Source organism: Phoca vitulina, unplaced genomic scaffold (assembly GCF_004348235.1).
Source record: "Phoca vitulina isolate PV1807 unplaced genomic scaffold, GSC_HSeal_1.0 scaffold89, whole genome shotgun sequence".
Classification (NCBI taxonomy): domain Eukaryota; kingdom Metazoa; phylum Chordata; class Mammalia; order Carnivora; family Phocidae; genus Phoca; species Phoca vitulina.
In genome coordinates, this window is record NW_022589792.1 from 3,199,992 (window position 1) to 3,217,901 (window position 17,910).

The window sequence follows — 17,910 nt, forward strand, 5'->3', positions numbered from 1 at the left end:
TAAGTTAACAGTTCCACAGGGGAGGGGGGCCTGCCTGCCTGCCCCCTGGGGTGGCGGGAGGGTGGGGCTGGGGGAGGGAGATGCTGAGGCCTTCGGGGCCAAGGAGCCTAGCTGGCTGTCCCACGGGGCACCTGGGCACGGCGGCGGGTTCCTTAAGGCACGTCTTTTGTGTCAGTTTGCAGCTGCGGCTCCGCCCGGCCCTGTGATTGTGCCGGCCCCACTGCGGGCAGGGACCCCCTAGCCTTCCCTGTCTTGGCGGCCCCCTCCCGGCCCGAGGCTGGAACGGTGACAGCGAAGCCACAGAAGCTGTGAGGGACCCTGGCGGGGGCGGGCGGCGGGGGCGGGCGGGCGGGGCGGGGGAGGCCGCGGCCTTAGCTGGAGGGCAGCGCCTGCACGAAGAGGCCACGCGCGTCTGTCCGTGCCAGCTTGGCCGGCGGCTCCAGGGCGTCAGGGCCCAGCGCGGGCGACTCGCCGCCGGCCGCCAGCGAGATGTCCTGCGGCAGCTCGTCCTCGCTCTCCTCCTCCTCTTCCTCCTCCTCGTCTGGGGCACACAGAGCAGGCCCGACTCAGCGTGCCGTCTCCTCCATCCCCCCCGCCCCGTCTGCCGCTCCTGGGACTCGGGCCCACGCTAGGGGACACGCCCCGCCTACCTTTGTCCGGGTCAAGGGGGTTCAGCGAGGTGGTTAGGTTGGCGAACTGCAAGGAGGCAAGACAAGGGGTGAGGGTCCCGCCGAGGGGCGCCCCGCCCGCGCCCTCAGCGCCCCGCCGCGCGCACCTCGCCCATGACGGCGATTGGGGTCTCGCCCTTGGCCTGGGCCACGCGGTGCTCGATCAGGTAGTACATGTACTCGTCGTAGAGCAGCCGGATGAGGTGGAAAGAACCAAAGCTGGCAGCGCTGCGCAGGGTCAGGTCCCGGATCACCATGGAGCTGTGGGCGGCGGCGGAACGGAGGCCATCAGGCGCGGTGCCGCCCCTCGCCAGCCTTCCGTGCCTCAACGACCCCCCACGCGCCAGCTAGCCCTGCTACCCCGGTCCGGCCCCGCCCCGGCTTCCCCAAGTGCGTCCAACAGTGAGAGCATAGGGTCCTCACCCTGCCCACCGCCAACAGGGACCTCCGCCCTGGTGAAAGGGAACCCGAGCCCCGAGGAAGCGGGATCTTCTCTGGTCCCAAATCCTGCGAGGAGGCGGGGCCTCCCCGATCCCATTTTGGCCGGCCCCCCGGAGAGGAGGAGCCGTCCCGATGCCCCGCCCCCAGAAGGGGCCGCCCCGCCCCTTCCCGGAGGCGGAGCCAGAGCGCACCTGTAGAAGGACCACTTGAGGAGGAAGAGCTTGGCGGCCTTGGGGAAGCCGGCGCTGCCCTGGTAGGGCTTGAGCACCTGGCTCACGACGCCGTCCAGCCAGGCCGCCCACTGCTCCAGTGAGTTCTGCTGCTGCAGGGTCACCTTGAAGTCCTGCTCCAGCCGCTGCACCACGCGGTCCTCGCAGCGGCACACCCACGAGGCCTGCTCCTGGAGGACGGCCGGCAAGTGCCCGCGGCTCAGCCGCCGCCCCGGGGCCGCGCTGCCCTCACCCGCGCCGCGCTCGCCGGCCCCGCCCCGCGCTCACCTGCACGTTGGCGAAGTCCACGCGGTTGAGGTCGCTCAGCATCTGGTTGATCTGCGCCGTGTTCTGCAGCACGGCCCGCGCCGCCTGCGCCAAGTGGTTGAGCGACGTGTAGCGTCGCAGCGTCTGCGCGAAGGCGCCGGCCGCTGCCACCTGCGGGGCCGGATGTGGCAGGTGGCGGATGTGCGCGTGGACGGTGCGATCCCCCCTCCCCCCATCCCCTGCCCCATCCGCGGCAACTTCTCTGAGCCTTTCCTTCTCCTAAAAGGGAGGGATGTACCTCGTTGCTTTTGTTGGGAGATCAAGGGGTCGGGATTTTCAAACTTCGGGTGGACACCCAAAGTACGGGGCAAAAAAAAAAACAAAAATCAATATAATGTGTGTGACCAGCATTATTATTATTTTTAATGAAAGGACACAAGAGAAATTCTCAGAGGGCACTGGCTAGAATGTCAGGTTAGGGAAGGTGGGGTGTTGTCCATCTTGGTCACTGCTGTGCTCCCAGCATGGAGAGCCATGCTAGCACACCGTAGACGCTCAGTAAATGCGTGCCGAATGAATGAATACAGTTATTCATGTTTTTCATTGGATCCAGCTTCTACTCTTTCCACCTCTCCACTCCTCATCCCCTGTCCAGTGCACCCAGGAGTAATGCTTCAGATGCCCAGTTCCATATAACTGTCTCCTTGACATTTTAAGGACAATGAAAACCCCCTTTTCTTCCTTTTATTTTTATTTATTTTTCTTCCTTTTCTTTTTTTGCTCAAGAGCAAGCACATCACATCTACTTCCTCACATCAGAGTAGTTAGTGAATATGCAGCATTGATGAAGAGGGCTATTATTCTGTTCCCTTATAAATGTTGCTTTTTTTTTTTTTTTTTTTTGCTTCAGCTGTCCGAAGAGAACTACTTCAAGTTGCGTTTGGTTTTTTTATTTTTTCAGATATCGTATTGTGTACAAAAACACCACAGAGGGGTTGTGTTTCAGAAGTGGGCACCTGAGGAAGCCGGTTTGTGAAGGCAATACCCAAAGCTCACTCTGAGGGACACGCGTGGGGACAGATCCCATGGCCTCTATCAGGGAGAGGAGCCCAAGGGCCCCAGCCCGCAGTCCCACAGCCGGGTGGCAGGATGTGGGCTGTGCACCCAGGCTGGCCGCTCAGCGCCCTCCCCGTGAGCCCATGCCCAGAAGCCCCGTCACACCCTCACCTTCACACGCAGCATCTCCTCAGGGATGTTCACCATAGCGTGGGTGAGCCAGCTCTCCAGGCTCTTGGCAAAGTTCCGGATCGCTTGGGTCAAGGCACCTGCGGGCGGCAGCAGGGGCTGATCGGGACTGTGGTGGGGGGAGATGGGGGGGGCAGCGGCGGGGCGGCCGTCCTGCACTCACTGGGGATGGGCCGCAGCACGTCGGGGATGAGGATCTCCACCAGGCCCTGGTACAGCACGTTGTCACAGTGCTTGGTCCACTGCAGCACTGGCTCAAACTTGGAGAGGAGCACCAGGCTGGCCTTGGGCAGCCGCTTCTCAGCCTCGTCGTGCCTGTGCACACCCGCCCCAACCCCGAGGTCAGGCTGACACGAGCCCTGACGCCCCCGGGGTCAGACGGGGAGCTTATACGCCTGCTGCCGGGAGGAAATGGCTTAGCGAGGCGTGCTATCCCATGCACTGAGTGTCGGACTGATACATGAGCACTGAAGTGCGGGTCAGGAGGTCATCGGCACCCCACAAACTGCAGGGCTCAGGCAGATACCGCCCTCCCACCTGAGGTCCGAGGTCTGGCTACCCCAGCCCCGGGCGCTGACTCTCACCGTGCCCGCCCCCCTTTCCCTCCTCCCCATCCCCCCCCCCCCCAGCGACTCACACAGCCAGCGGAGGCGCCTCGTTGGGCTGGCTGAGGTTGTACCTCCAGAAGGTTTTCCACAGCGTCTCCACCAGGGTGAACTGCAGGTTCACCATGACGTCGACAATGGCCTGTTGGGGAGGCTGGATGCTCAGGGACGTGGCGGGGGGGGAGGGGGCGGGCAGCATGGCTTTCCCTCGCCCCTGCCCACTCACCCAGCCGCCCTACCTCACAGTGTTCCCGGTACAGGACCTGAAAGGCCTTGATATCCCCGGGCCCGATGCCCTCGGGGAGCACTTTGCCCTGGAGGTCAAGCTCTGAGAAGTCAGGGAGACTCCTCGAGGCATCTGGAGGCAGGAGGGGATACCATGAGGCCCTTTATCCTCCACCTGCCTGCCCCCCTCAAGGCTCTCCCTGGTTATCAAGTTGTCAGCACTTTCCTCCCACGCGGGGGTCCGCCCTGGGCAGTGGGGAATGAGGAGGCTCTGGGAAGGCAGATGGAAGCACCTGCACGCTCTCCAGAGGCCTCAGACCCCGGCCCGGACGCCGCCCCATGGGCCAGGGCGCTCTCACCCAGGAACTGCTGGTACTGCTGGACCTGGGCGCTGATGTCGGACAGCCCGGTGGCCTGCTGTGGCCCCACGGCCACACCGTTGGTCATGCCCTCCATCTTCTGGATGGGCTTGAGCCTGGAGAAGGGGTGGGGTTGGGGCACTGAGACAGGCCGGCACGCCCCTCCCCGCCCGCCAGCACAGGGTCCGGCCTCATCCTCCTACCTCTGCTTCTGCGAGAAGGGCTGGCCCCGCATGGCCATGTGCTGCTGGTCCTCCATCAGCCGCAGCAGGGGCGAGCTGGCTTTGATGCGCAGGCCGTAGTAGTGGTATTTGGAGTTGCCCCTGAGAGGGAGGCAGAGGCTGAGAGCTGGGCTGGGGGGCCTCCAGTTGTCCACTGGGGACCTTCACATCACCCCTGCTTCCCCCTGCCTGGAGGCCAAGCAGCCTGGGGCAAGACCCATGTTCCACGGAGCCAGGGGGTGCTGTGCTGGGGAAGGGCAGGGGCTGTGGGTGCCAACTGAGTTCTGAGAAGACAGGGCCAGCGTCTGGGGCACTCCTTGACCTCCGATCCTAGCATGGGGCAGGAATCAGCAAGTACTTGTTGACTACTAGTTGTAACAACTTGCCAGGCCCCGTTCTGAGCACTTAGCATATGCAAATGCCCATGTTCCTTATCCCCGTCCTATGAAGGGTGCTCCTGGCACCCTCCGGGGACAGAGGAAGAAACTGTGGCACAGACAGACGCAGTACTTTGCCCACGGGTTATGCATGTGTAAGTGAATGAGGGGACACTTAAGCCGGGAACTGGACCCGAGAGAGGAGCAGGGCTCACCCCAGGGAGGTGTGAGGGTTGCAAAGGAGAAGAAGGGAAGGGTGGGTTCAGGGGAGGGCCCCTTGTTCCTTCCCACATGAATTCAGACTTGAAGGCGCTGATTAAAGCACCAACAGGGTGCAGCTCCCGCACTCTCAAGGTATGTGCATCTCGGCACTGGAAGCCAGATCAGCAACAAGAGAAGCAACACAAAAGGCATGTGGGACGGTGCTCCGCGGTAAGGAGGGAAAGCAAGCAGGGAAGGGGGTGGTGGGGAGTGTCAGGGAGGTGGCAGGTGGGAAGGCTTCAGTTTCGGTTAAGGGGGCCAGGGGGCATTGGAGTAAGGAACCGGGGAAAAGCGCAGGAAAGAGAAGGCAGAGCTCGCGCAAAGGCCCCGGGGTGGGTGTGCGTGCGTGTCAGAGGCAGGGGCCAGTGGGGCTAGAGCAGAGTGAGTCACGGCCCTGGAGAACTTGGGGTGGGGGCGGGCCTTGTGGCTTCAGGGGGTGGGCGGCCCACCTGGTGCCAAGCCGCCGGGTGCGCAGGCCCATGAAGACAGAGCGGATGAGCTTGCCGAAGGAGGCGGCGTTGACGGGCTCCAGCTTCTGCTCCTGGCAGTGCAGCAGGTAGTGACAGTAGAGCGTGCTCCGCGGCAGGCTCACCCCCTCTGCTGTTTCGTAGTTGTCCAGGAGCCACTGAACCTGCAGCCGCGCCAGGGACAGACAGCACCAAGGGTCACTGCAGTTTCTCGGAGGCTCCCTGCGAAGGGCTCTCTGTACCTCTTTCCGACTGTGATCCTGACAGCACGGCAGGGGGGATGGGACTAAACCTCATGGAATTCTCTAGAACTGCACTGTCCAGTGGAGTTGCCACCAACCACATACAGCTATTTAATTTATACTGAATGGAAGAAGCCAATGTCAAAAGGTCATGTGGAGGATGATTCATAGAACATTCTCAGAATGACAGCATTATAGAAAAGGAGAGCGGATTCATGGTTGCTGGGGGTTAGGGATGCGGGGAGGGAGCAGGGCGGAGGTTACTATGAAGGCGGAGCAGGAGGGCGATCTTTGAGGCAATGGAACAGTTCTGCATCTTGACCGTAGTGGTGGTTTCCCAAATGCATACCCGTGATAAAAAGATGTAAGTAGACAGCCACACCGTAGCAAACCCAGTTTCCTGGTTCGAGACTGTACTGCAATGGGGTAACCGGGTTGGGGGGGGGGGCGGCCATAGGATCTCCCTGTACTATTTTTGCAACTTCCTATGAATCTATGATGATATCAAAATAGTTTAAAGAAAAACAAACGCGGGCACCTGCTCTCCCTCTCCCACCCCCCTGCTTGTGTTCCCTCTCTCGCTGTCTCTAAAAAAAAAAAGAAAGAAAGAAAAACAAACGCAACTCAGTTCCTTGGTGACTCCAGCCACATTTTAGGTGCTCACTAGCCACACGTGGCCAGAGGCCTCTATATTGAACAGCACAGACGGAATATTTCCATCACTGGAAAATGTTCTACAGCACAGCACTGTTCTAGTGAACCATGTTTGCAAACTTCGGGTAAGGACGCGTTACGGGGTCATGAAATCAGTTAGGTGGGTCACAGCCAGCATTTAAAAAAATAGACTAGAAGCCGGGCTGCATGGGTGTATAAGGGAGGGTCTGCCTGCTTTCCGAGAAAGCTTCTGTCTTGATTACGTAGTCCAGGATGTGTTCCTAGGTCAAAGGGCGGTAGTTAAAATCACCCCAGACCCCAAGCTCCAAGAGGACAAGGACCGCCACGGGACCACCCAGCCCTGACCCATCCACAGTCACAGAGCCAGCGAGGGGCCCTCCCCAAGCGACTGCATACAGCCCATGTCTGGGCAGAGAGAGGTCATCTCGCTGCCTTCCGGATGCACAAAGAACCTTGCTCAGGGCAGCTCCCCCCATGCTGGTGCCCGCCTCTCCCACCCCTTGCTCCATACCCACCATCCTCAGTTTTATACAGTCACAGGAGACAAGCCCCTTGGGGCACTGCTCTAACAGCTTCATGCATGTGAGCTGAGGCCCAGAGAGGCTGAGTAACTTGTCTGAGGCTACCCAGCGAGGATCTGATCCCAGAATATCTGCATCTGAGGACTCTGGTGCCACGGTTACGGTGGCTGATGGTGGCGACTGACCACGCCCCCCCCACCGCCCTCCCCTCCTCCCCCCTCAGCTCCCCTCCTCCCACTGCGGGCCTCTGCTGGGGCCCGAGGTGGTACTTACAGTGGCTGGCGAGGCACGGGTGGTGTGGGAGTAGGACTGGCTGGCACTGCCCAGCATGTAGCCGCCCTGGATCACATAGGTGCCCGCTCCGCCGCCGCCGCCGCCGCCGCCCCCCCCGCCGCCGCCGCCGCCGCCCCCGCCGCCGCCGCCGCCGCCGCCGCTGTTGCTGGCCCCAGCCCCGCTGCTGGTGGAGCTGCCGACCACCTGGCCGCCGGACACGTACATGGGCACGGAGCCGCTGCTGGCCACCGCCTGGGAGGTGGCGGGCGTGCTGACCTGGGCGGCGGTGCCCGCGGCCTCGTAGTAGCTGGCGCCCGCGGTCTGGGTGTACAGCGGCGTCTCCGGGTAGGGGTAGGTACTGGAGCGGCTGGGACAGAAGCAGAGGGAGGAGTCAGAGGGCCAGGGGTCCGACGGAGGGGGCTCCTGCGGGGGGGGGGGGGGGGGGAGCGGCAGCCCCGGGGCAGCCAACAGTCAGCCAGCTATGCGGGACCAGGCACCCCCCCTCCCCAGGGCCTGGTGCGGCACAATTTCTCATTTAATCGTCCAAGTGGCCCCTGGCATGGGAGTCCACATGTCAGATGGGAAGAAGCCAAGACGGAGCGGCGAGGTCACTCGGAACAGGCCCCACGCTTCAGTCAATCCAAGAAAAAAAGACTGAGTACCTACTGATGCTGGACACTGTTCTAGGCACTGCAGAGCCAGCGGTGGGTAAGACAGAGGAGGCCCTGCCCGGGGGTTAACGTGGTGGTGGGGAAGCCAGAGGAGAAGCAAGGGCACTGCAGAAGGTGGGCCGTGCCCAGGTGGTAAATGAGGCAGGAAGAGGGTGCTGGAGAAGGGGAGGGGGGTTTCTATTTCTGCATCCAGTGGCCCCCCGGGGAGCCACTCAGCGATGACTTTTGGAGTGCAGAGGCATGTCCCTTTGAGGCAGCGACATATCGTGCCCTGCAGCCTTCTCAGGCCATCCCAGGACCTGAGTCAGAGGATGCAGGCGTGAGGCTGAAGTCGTCGCAAGAGAGGGAAAATGGGGCCATCTTTAGAGGAATGTTAAGTGAAAGGTGACAGGATCCTATGGACGGGTGACAGAGAAAGAGGAAGGTCCTGCCAAAGAAGAAGCTCCAGAACATTCTGTCAGGTGAACGGAAGAGGTGGGGTAAAGTAAGGATGGCGAAAAGTAAGGATCCAGACAAAAGTAAGGATTTCCGGAAGAGGGGGGAGATGAGGCCCCATTTCATATGTCCGTCTGCTTCCGTGGCGGTGGAAGCCCCATGGAGGGTGGCAGGTGTCGCACAAGACATCGTGGGGCACAGTTTTGATTTCAGAGCCCTCTTGACATATTAGTGACTAAAAATAACATCAAATGTTAAAAATCCCAAAAGGAAGCAAGGCCTGCCTCAGAAGGCACTGTTGGAAGTCTCCTGAAGGAAGCAGGGGAGGGAGGCAGCAAAGAGAGGGATGGGGGGTGGGGGTGGGGGGGAATGGCGGGAGGCGTGGTCACCGAGGTGAGCCCCCTGCCTGATGGACACCAAGATGCAGCTCTTGATTGAAGCACCCTGGTCCACGTGACCGTAAGTGGCAGGGAGCGACACCAGGAAGGGACCACAGCCGGCCCGGCCCGGCGCCCCACATGCGACATGTGCTCCAAAAATGTGGCTTCGGTAACTATCTGCTGAATGACTGACTGAATGTGTGCGTCTCTGGACGCGGCCTGGACAGAGCCAGGGACAGAGGAGCAGGGCCTGTGGCTTTGGCCAGGGTGGGAACCCAGGCTGCCGAAGGGCTGGGAACCCAGTAAAAATCCACCACAAGAGAGAGACAGAAGACACAACGCTGCTAACGACGTCGCACGGCGGAAGAATCTGACGGAAGAATCTGACGGCAGTGATGGGCTACGTGCGATCACACATCCTAATCACGGAGGGAAGAATTCAAACAGAAGCAAAGGACAGATGCTACCGGGGGAGGCACAAGGAGCCGGCATGGCACCACAAGGCCGGGGCTTGTGCCTCAGCTCTGCTTCTAACACCCCTGGAGGCCCTAGGGGGCCGCACTCTTTTCCGGAATGCCCTCTGTGCTCCCCACCCACTCTGGCCAACTGCAAGGCTAAGAGACTGGCAGCACCGGAAATACATCAACAGAACTATGAGGTAGCTGGATGCCATGGACCATGACTCAGGTGCCAAGGTCATGCCCCCTGGGATCTGCCACAGCATCATGACCCAGGGACTGAGATGCTCTAGGAGCGAATCCCCAGCATCATGCCCACATGGGACAGGGGTGGGGATGTAAGAAAAAAAACCAACAACAGGCAAATGTAAAGAAAACCAATGAAAACTTCCAAAAATTAAAACAACAATCACTTAATCCTGGAATTATTACTACGGACAATGGGAGGGGGAAGGTGGTGTGCGGAGGGTCCTGGACAAGAGGGAGCCAGAGCTGGCTCGAGGGCAGGCCTGGGGCGTGGCATCTGCCCGGTGTGTGTGTGCGCAGCAGGGAGCAGGGGTCACCCCAGGACGACTGGCTACGTCGTCCATGCTCCATCCGCACAGTGGGGCACCACGCAGCCGTTAAACAGGGTGACTGGGGGCCGCTCAGAGAAACTCGCAAGAGCGTCAACATACACAGCTGGGGGAAGAAATAAGGGACAGAACACTCTGCCTGTTTCTGCACAAAAAAGGGGGTAGTTTCTATTCTCAGAGTATCTCTGGGAGGAAACAAAACAGGTCACAGCACCCCCTTTGGAGCAGGGTTGGGGTCGGCAGTGAAGGTTTCCTTTTCACTGTTTTTTTTTTAAAGATTTTATTTATTTATTTATTTGAGAGAAAGAGAGAGAGAGAGACAGCATGAGAGGAGAGAGGGTCAGAGGGAGAAGCAGGCTCCCCGCTGAGCTGGGAGCCCGATGTGGGACTCGATCCCAGGACTCCGGGATCATGACCCGAGCCGAAGGCAGTCGCTTAACCAACTGAGCCACCCAGGCGCCCTCCTTTTCACTGTTTAACATTCCCTCTTACTTAAAAAATTCTGTCTCGTAAAAATTCAATTTTCTTTTTCCTTTTCTAAAAACCAGGCCCATCTGACTCCAAAGCCCTAACTGATATGGGATGCCTTTCCCAAGCTGTGAGGGTCCCCTCTGCTTTGCCCCTGCCAGAAGGCTGCTGGCTATCCTTGGGAAGCACCCACCACCTGCCACCCGAGGCCTTGAAGTCTGGCTGGTCTGCTTGGGGCTCGGACTCAGGCCTCAAGTCCTAGCAGGGTCCTGGGCAGACCTAGGTCTCACCTGCCGTCCCCTCCCGCAGCCCTCTGCCCACTCACATCGCACTGGCCGTGTAGCTGGCGTCACCACCCTCCACATACTGCACTTGGCTGGAGTACACGTGTGGGACAGACACCTGCTGGAGCTGCTGCACCTGGTGTGGGGGGAGGGCACACAGAAGGTCAGGGTGGGCCCACTCCTCTGCCTCTGTCCCTAAAGGGCCGGTGGCTGTCCAAGCTCACAAGGACGCCTGGCTCCCCGGCTGGAAGGTTGCATTTCTGGGCTTTCTGGACACATCCTGGACAGGGCCAGGGGTCAGAGGCCCAAGGGCTGCAGTCTCGGCCCGGGCTGGGAATCGGGCGAAGCTGTGTCAGAAGCCAGGACTCTGTGCTTAGGCTGGGGACAGCAAGAGTGGGGCCTGAGGTGAGGAGGGCTGAGGGACCCCAGAGTCCTACTGTGGGTGTGAACGTTGGACCCCAGAAGTAGAGCCCAGCACTGGGACAAGGCTGTCGCTAAAGCTAAAGTTAAAGCCTGAAACTACGGACAAACAGGGCCTCGCGGGTGGAGCCTGCATCGAGGGAAGGATCCCTGTCTGCAGGGGCGCGGCCTGGAAACTAAGTACAGGATGTTAGGGGCGGAGTCAGAGGTCAGGGGTGGGGCCCCGGCTTGGGGGACGGACCCTGGACTGACTGACAGGGCCTCAGGGGCGGGGCCTGAGTTTCCCACCCCATCCCCCCACCCGTCTGTGGGAGCAGAGCCTGGGACCTGGAACCCGCCTTGGGGGTGGGGGTGGGGTCAGAGGCGGGTCCCCAGACTGGCCCGGCCGAGGTGGGGGGGAGGGGGCTTCAGGGCTTGCAGGGCCTGACGGGCAGCCCGGGGCCGGGCGCGGGCCGGGGCCGGCGGATCCCGCCCCCGCCCGCCCGATGCCCCCCGCCCGTACGTCCGCCACCTACTTTGAGGGCCGTGGCGGCCGTGCCGAACACTAGCACCTGGGGGACTCTCTGGATCCTGACCCTCTGGTCGGGGCTGGCTCGGGCCGGGAGCCCGGGCAGTGGCTCGAAGACCACTTTCTGCTGCGGCAGGAGCAGGTGCGGGGGCAGCACGCCCACCAGCTCCACCCACTGCTCGGCGCCCGGCTCGTAATGGGGCGGCGGCGGCTCGGGGCTGCCTAGCTGCGGGACCTCGCCGCTGCACGCGGGCGGGAGCGGCGGCGGCTCCGGGGCCAGCGCGCTCGGCCGGGGCCCGGGCGTGCGTGGCCGGGGCGGCGGCTCCGGCGGCGGCGTGGGCCGGGGCTCCTGCTGCTCTGCCTTCCTAGCGGGAAACTGACTGCCTGAGCTCTGGAGGACAAACAGAGACACTGGGGGGTCACCGGGGGCGGCCGCGGGCGGGGCGCCAGGCCTCCGCCGCCCAGCCCACCGGGTCACTGAGCTCACCAGCAACCCGACAGGTCTCCCACCCGGTGTCTCTGGGAGGGGAGAATCCAGATCCCTCTCTTAGCAAAATCTGGGCCCTTGAACTGACAGGCGCCCGGGGGTGGGGAAAGTGGGAAGGCTCCAAGACCGAGTCTGCAGCCCACAGCCGCAGGTGGAGCCTGGAGCGGGGCTGGGGCCCTTGAGGATCCCCAGCTCCATTCCCTCCCCGCGGCCTGAAGGGCCTGCACCCCTCCCCAGCCCAGCCCGGGCCCAGTCCCAGTTTGCCCAGAGGCAGGTGGAGGAGGCACGCACCTCTTGAGCCACGTGAACGGGCGGGAGCCCCTGCACTGTGAGCTGCTGCACGGGGCCGGCTTTGGGCGCCTGTGGAGTGGCTTGGACCACGGATCTCTGAGGAGGGAAAAGGCAGGTCAGACTGTGGTGACCGTGGTGCCCCTGGTGGCCCACCCATCCCCGAGTCTCCCCCCGGCCCCATGCCCACACAAACCCATGTAAGCGTCAGGGCAGCCTGGTGAGAAAGAGGCCACCATTCTGCAGCTTTCCCTGCCCGCCCTTTTAGATTCATTGCTATGTTCACTCTGGGCACCCAGTTACCCATGTGAACAGAGGCTCATCAAAGTGAGGCCAACAGGAAGTGTCAGAACTGAAGCTGAACTTGGGTCTGAGTGAGGGAGTCCTTGCTGTCCCCCCTTGCTCTCTCCATGGGTTATCCCACACCCCCACATCCATGGTGCTGCGGAGATCCTGATATCACCCTCAGGGCACACAGTGAAGGACAGACGCTGGGGTGGGGTGGGGGGCTGGTGCTGAGTGGTGGATTAGAACTCAAACCCAGGCCTGGATGGTCCGAGGGTCTGTGGTACGCAGCAGGAACATCTGTGAATCCTTCAGAGTGACGTTTCTGCTTTCCTTTAGGGGAAGAGTCTATGGCTTTCATCTGGTTTTCCAAGGAGTTTGGAACCCCGCAACTGGAGTGATAACAACCAGATGGCAGACACCCCTTGCCACTTCACCTGCTCCAGCTGCCATCACTGACAGCTCAGAGCAATAGCCTCTGGGGGTCCCCAGAATCCACCCTGTAGTCTGAGGAAGAGCCTCTGCCCCTCCCAAAGGCTGGCCATGGATTTGGAGCTTGGGCCTCCCCCTGAGCTCCTTAGGGGTAAGCCAGGACTTGGCCTTGGGGCTTCCTCCAGGCAACTGGGCCCAAAGAGGCCAGGTTGTTTCTCAGAGTTTTCAGCGCCTGTCCAGCGCCCGGTGTTAGGTGCCACCCGTGAGGACCAGATTTCATCCCCCAGGAGCCCCGACCACCCTGCCCCCAGGCTCCCAGGGCAGAAGCCATTATTTAGACAAGGATGCTGAGTCTGGAGTGAGGAAGAGGCGCTTGCCAAAGGCCCGGGGGGCCTGCTGAGGCTGTACCCCCATCTGCTTGGCTCCCACAGACAGTCAAGGACGCTGCAGAGGCTGCCTGGCCAGGACCCCTTGCCCCAGCCACTGCCCGCCTTGGCCTGGCACCTCTTGGGTGACGGGGACACTCTGCTGAACGCCATGGACCTGCAGCTGCTGTGGCACTGTGCCCGTGGGGGCCCCAGCCGTCTTGCTGGAGGAGCTGCTGGCCTGCACCGGCGACCGCTGCAAGGGAAGGAGACATGGGGGCGTCGTCTGGGCACCCAGGCCCTGACAGAACCCTTGTCAGGAGGGCTCTCCCAAGAGCTGTCTGGGGAGGGTGGCAGGCCGTAGAGGTCTCAACCTCCTAGGTTGGTAACCGGCCGAATCCCATGAACCCGAATGCCTAGTCCCTGCCCCGATCGCTCCCAGGCAAAGCTGGGGATCCGGCCCAGAGGTACTGGTCGGGGGACCCATCCTCCCCAGCGAAGATGGCCTCAGCTCAGAGGTCACCCGTTGCCTCCACAATCAGAGAGACTGCAGCCCTGAGGTGAGGAGGGTTAGGTGAGGGAATCCCCACTTAACAGATGAGGTTGCTAAAGCACAGATGGGAAGGGATGTCCCAAGGCCACACAGCTGAGTGGTAGCGCCAGGCACTGACCCCAGACTGGCTACAGGTCCCTGTTGGCTCTGGGCCATGCTGTGGCACTTCGTATCATTAGCTGTTTTACACATAGAAAACACTGGGCTCAGAAGGCCCCACGGGCCTGGCCAGAGTCCCCCAGGAAGAACGGCTGAGCTGGGGTCTGACCCCAAGCTCCTGATGCTGTCACCCATGCTCCCAGCCACCCATGGCCTGCTTGCCTCCAACACCCTCGTTGGTGTCGGGGGGCGGGTCCCCAGAACCCACCCTTGTAGTCTGAGGAAGAGCCTCTACCAGCCCTAAGCGGGGCTGGGGGGCCTCCTTTCCTTCCTGGGATACAGAGTCCTGAAGTGGAGCTGTGAGGCCCATCTCAACCTGGGGGGAAGCTACCTCCTCCTCCTGGAGCCAGCGGGGCCATGAATCAGGCAGCCAAGCTACCCAACCTGGGCTCAACAAGGACTCTGGAGGAGCAAGTGGGCTTGGGGGGCAGGGACCCTCCAAGTATACTCTGGGGGTACATGGCCAACCTGGGGAGAGAGGTTCAGGGAGGGCAGCTGATGGGGCCACGACCTACCTCAGGGGGCGAGTGCACCTGCTGGGGGCCATGCACCGTCAGGGAAACCTGGCCACCCTTGCCGCCTGGGGCTGTGCTCTGCACCACCAGACGCTGCGTGGAGAGAGCCTAGAGCCAGGAGGGAAAAGGACCACAGTTGACTCACAACAGCCCGCCCGGCTTTCCTGAGCATCTGGCACCGTACCAGGCGATGTCCTAGTGCCACACTGTTAGCTCCCGGAACTGCCCCAACAGTCCCAGTACAGCACTGACACCAACCCCACTTCACAGAGGGTGACAGAGAGACTCAGGATGGCCAGAGTCCTCGCCCGAGGTCCTGGAACCAGCAAGTGGCAGAGCGAGGGTCTGCGTCCAGGGAGCCTGGCTCCACAGGCCACGCGGAATCGGCTCCCGCCCTTGAAGCCTGACAGGACTTTGCCCCGTTCTGTGCTGAGCCCCCCCACCCTGCCCACAGCCTTCTGGGGAACAGACCACCGCCACGCACTCAGTCCCTGTGCTGGCTACGGGCTCCTGGCTCCCAACTGGCATGGGTTCTCTGCTTTGAGACACGGGCTGGACCTGAAAGTCACCTTCCTTACTGCAACTCCTCAGTTGTGTCTATTAAGAGAACTCATGCAGGTGGTCCTTCCCAGATGGGCCCTGACTGCCATGGTCTCAGTCGCTGGAGGCAGCAGGCGGGGAGGCCCCCAGACGGAGCCTATGTCCTTGCTGCTGGTGAGGGCAGATCTGAGCAGGCCACAGGGAGTTGGCTGTGCCCCCTGGGGGAGGCTGTGAGGGCTGGGCCGGGTGTGGCAGCCTTACCTGCTGGGGCACTGGGATGTTGGTGAGCTGGAGGGGTGACACGTGGCCCGGCTTGGCCTGCACGCTCGTCTGGACCAGCAGACGCTGTAGGGGCAAGGAGTAAGGACCTGAGCCACGCCGGCTTCCCCGGGGAGGCCTGGCCCAGGTGGGTGGAGGGGTGGCTGAAGTGAACAGCGTGGTAAGAACATGGGAGCAGACGGCTCTGGCAGCGGGGCAGGACGGGAGGCCGAGTTCCCGTGGCCACAGTCACCGCTGCCCCTCTCGTGTACCCTCCCGCCCCGCCCCCGGGGGAGGAGTGTGTCCTACCTGCTGGGTGCCCTGCACCTGCTGAACCACCTGAGTGGGGACTCCGGTCTGGCTGGCTGTGGAGCCTGGGCTGGCCTCCGATACAGTCTCACTGGCCCGCATAGCGCCTTCTGGAGGAGGGGTCGCTGGGTCAGCTCTGCCTGCTGTCCCCACCCCCACCCTGAGCCTGAGCCCGAGCCCATGAGAATGGACGGTGGAGCCTGAAGCGGATCCCTGACAGGGCCGGGCCTCTCCAACAATCCTGCCTGCCTCCTGGCCGGCCCTGACACTGCCCACTGGGGTGAGCCATAAGGCCCTACGATCCTTGACATGCAGAAGCAGCCCCACCCCACCCCACCTCTCCTCGTCCCAAAGCCAGACCAGAAGGGGTGACTGAGGAGCAGATGCAGCAGAGGCCCGGAGGGCTGGATCCCTTTTCCCAACAGATAGGATTTGTGGAACTGGCCTCCTACCCTGGGGTCTCAGCAGCCCTAGAAGGACCAAGGTGCTGGGGCCACCTTCCTCAAGATGACTCCCGGCTTCCCAGGAATAGAAGGTGGTCAGAAGAGTGACCCTAGAAGGCCTTGCCAGCCTGTGGCCAAGCACCCCCTCCCTCTCCACTGTCCCAGCTTCCCTGTCCTCAGTGGGACGGGGGCAGGAGGGGGCTGGGAGGGGGGCAGGCAGGTACTCACGCTGACAGGCAACCGAGAAGAGGCAATCGTAGAACATGGTGCCCCTACCCCCCTCCTGCCCCCGTCTATCTAGGGGAACCTGCCCCACACTCCTCACTCCTTGCCCACCTCTTTGGGAACAGCAGGGTGCGTGGGCGGCTTTATACCCGCAACCTTGGGGAGCTAATCCCCCTGGTGGATGCAGAGCTCCCCGGCTGCCCTCTTGGAATAAACACTCTCCTCTGAGCAGGCACGGCCGAAGCAGGGCCTTCTCTGGGCTGGGGCCTTGCTATGAAGTCAGGAGGGAGGCTGGTACCCGGAGATGCTATCGGCGGGCACAGGTCAAGTTTCATGCACATCTCACTGAGTGATTAACAAGGGAGCTGAGAAGGGGAGAGGCACAGAGGGCAAGTGTCCCTGAGAGATGCTGGATGGGAGGCCCCCCACCCCAGCCAGGACACCATTCATCCTGCCCCTTCCGTGTGTCCTGGCTTGCTCCCGGCAGTTCCAGAGGCCAGGCTGGGGCTGTGGGGAGCATATGTGCCTGCCCTTCCTCCAATGTGCTACCAGGAGCCAAGGTCCCAGTGCCACCTCCTGGGGAGTCCCCTGGCAGGACAGGAGGGTGGTGGGCAAGGAGTAATAGGAGTGACTAGAGTGCTTCCAGTGCCCCAGCTGCTGTGCTAGGGTCTTCCTGGGTAGCTGGAGACAGAAGGAACTTTTATTACCCCCGTTATCGGATAAGGCAAGAGACTGGGAGAGAGGAAGTGACCTGCCCAGCTGGGAACTGACAAGCCAGGATGATGGCCCATTATCTGTGCCCACATAAACCTCACATTGTGCATGGAATCTAGAGCTTCAGGTCATGCTTGGGCTGACACCCCAAGGGCAGTGGTGAACAGTAAGGTGAGGGTCTATGGGAACGCCGTAAGGACCAGAGCATCCTCACCCTCCAAAGTGAGGAGCTGGGCCTCAGCTATGTGGGGACACAGGGAGAGGGGCCTGGCCAGGGCAGAAGGGCAGTCCCAGGTAGATGCAAGAATCTCAGGGACCAAGTCCGGGTCAGAGCTCATGAATGTGTTATGTACTGGGTATAGGGGGAGTGGTGGCCAGATGTGGGAGGTGGTGTTGGGGGAAGCCTCCCATTGGCCACATGTGGGACAGGCATTGGAACAACCTCAGGCCTACTTGGCCAGCTGCCTCCACAGCCAATTCCAGGAGACACCATTTCCTACGTTTGGCTAGAATCTTCCCTTGCACCCACTTAGGCTTCTGTGAGCAGTGAGGGAGGTAGCCCTCACTGAGATGGGCCCCTGGGGAGAAACCTGAGAAAGCCCTAAGTCACGTGAGGGGCCCCAGCACACCTGGGTGTCTGCGGGACACAGGGAGCCAGGCCCAGCCCAAGGAATGGCACCCAACTGCGGCAGCCTCGGACAGGTTTTGCCTAGTTCAGGGTGGGCAGTGAGTGGGGGGCTGGCCCCAGCTACCTCCTAGGCCCAGAGGCTCGGATGAAAACACCAAGGCTGGTCCTTCCGTCAGTGGGACCCTTGGTATTTGGGAGGCCTGGGGACCTGCTGAGATCAGGGATCTGCCTGGGATGGGGAAGCCCCAGGAAACAGTCTGGGATGGCCCTCAAGGCCGGGATCCCCACATCTGCCAGGCATGCCGGGCTGTACCATGAGGATAAGCAGGTGAGATTCCAGAGTCTACCGTCTGGATGAGAGGCTTCCTGTGTGTGTGTCCCTGTCTACCCGTGTCTTGCCCTTGCTCTGTGTGTGTGTGTGTGTGTGTGTGTGTGTGTGTGTGTGTGTGTGTGT

At 61.7% G+C, this 17,910-nt stretch overlaps 1 protein-coding gene across 1 annotated transcript in view; it reads right to left on the reverse strand.

Annotated features, from left to right (window-relative positions):
* Nucleotides 1–342: 342 nt before the first annotated feature.
* The window catches only part of RFX1 (regulatory factor X1), a 29,678-nt gene continuing 12,110 nt past the window's right edge, over nt 343–17,910 (reverse strand). The window contains exons 3-21 of the mRNA XM_032396067.1: nt 15,447–15,556; nt 15,141–15,224; nt 14,340–14,447; nt 13,252–13,368; nt 12,034–12,129; nt 10,369–10,463; nt 7,057–7,423; nt 5,328–5,509; nt 4,223–4,342; nt 4,020–4,135; nt 3,675–3,793; nt 3,468–3,577; nt 2,994–3,145; nt 2,813–2,910; nt 1,607–1,756; nt 1,301–1,509; nt 776–929; nt 651–696; nt 343–541 (exon numbers count right to left, since the gene is read on the reverse strand). Of these exons, the coding sequence (XP_032251958.1) occupies nt 372–541; nt 651–696; nt 776–929; nt 1,301–1,509; nt 1,607–1,756; nt 2,813–2,910; nt 2,994–3,145; nt 3,468–3,577; nt 3,675–3,793; nt 4,020–4,135; nt 4,223–4,342; nt 5,328–5,509; nt 7,057–7,423; nt 10,369–10,463; nt 12,034–12,129; nt 13,252–13,368; nt 14,340–14,447; nt 15,141–15,224; nt 15,447–15,556 (2,603 nt within the window). The 3' untranslated portion in view covers nt 343–371. The remainder of the gene's footprint in view (nt 542–650; nt 697–775; nt 930–1,300; nt 1,510–1,606; nt 1,757–2,812; nt 2,911–2,993; nt 3,146–3,467; nt 3,578–3,674; nt 3,794–4,019; nt 4,136–4,222; nt 4,343–5,327; nt 5,510–7,056; nt 7,424–10,368; nt 10,464–12,033; nt 12,130–13,251; nt 13,369–14,339; nt 14,448–15,140; nt 15,225–15,446; nt 15,557–17,910) is intronic.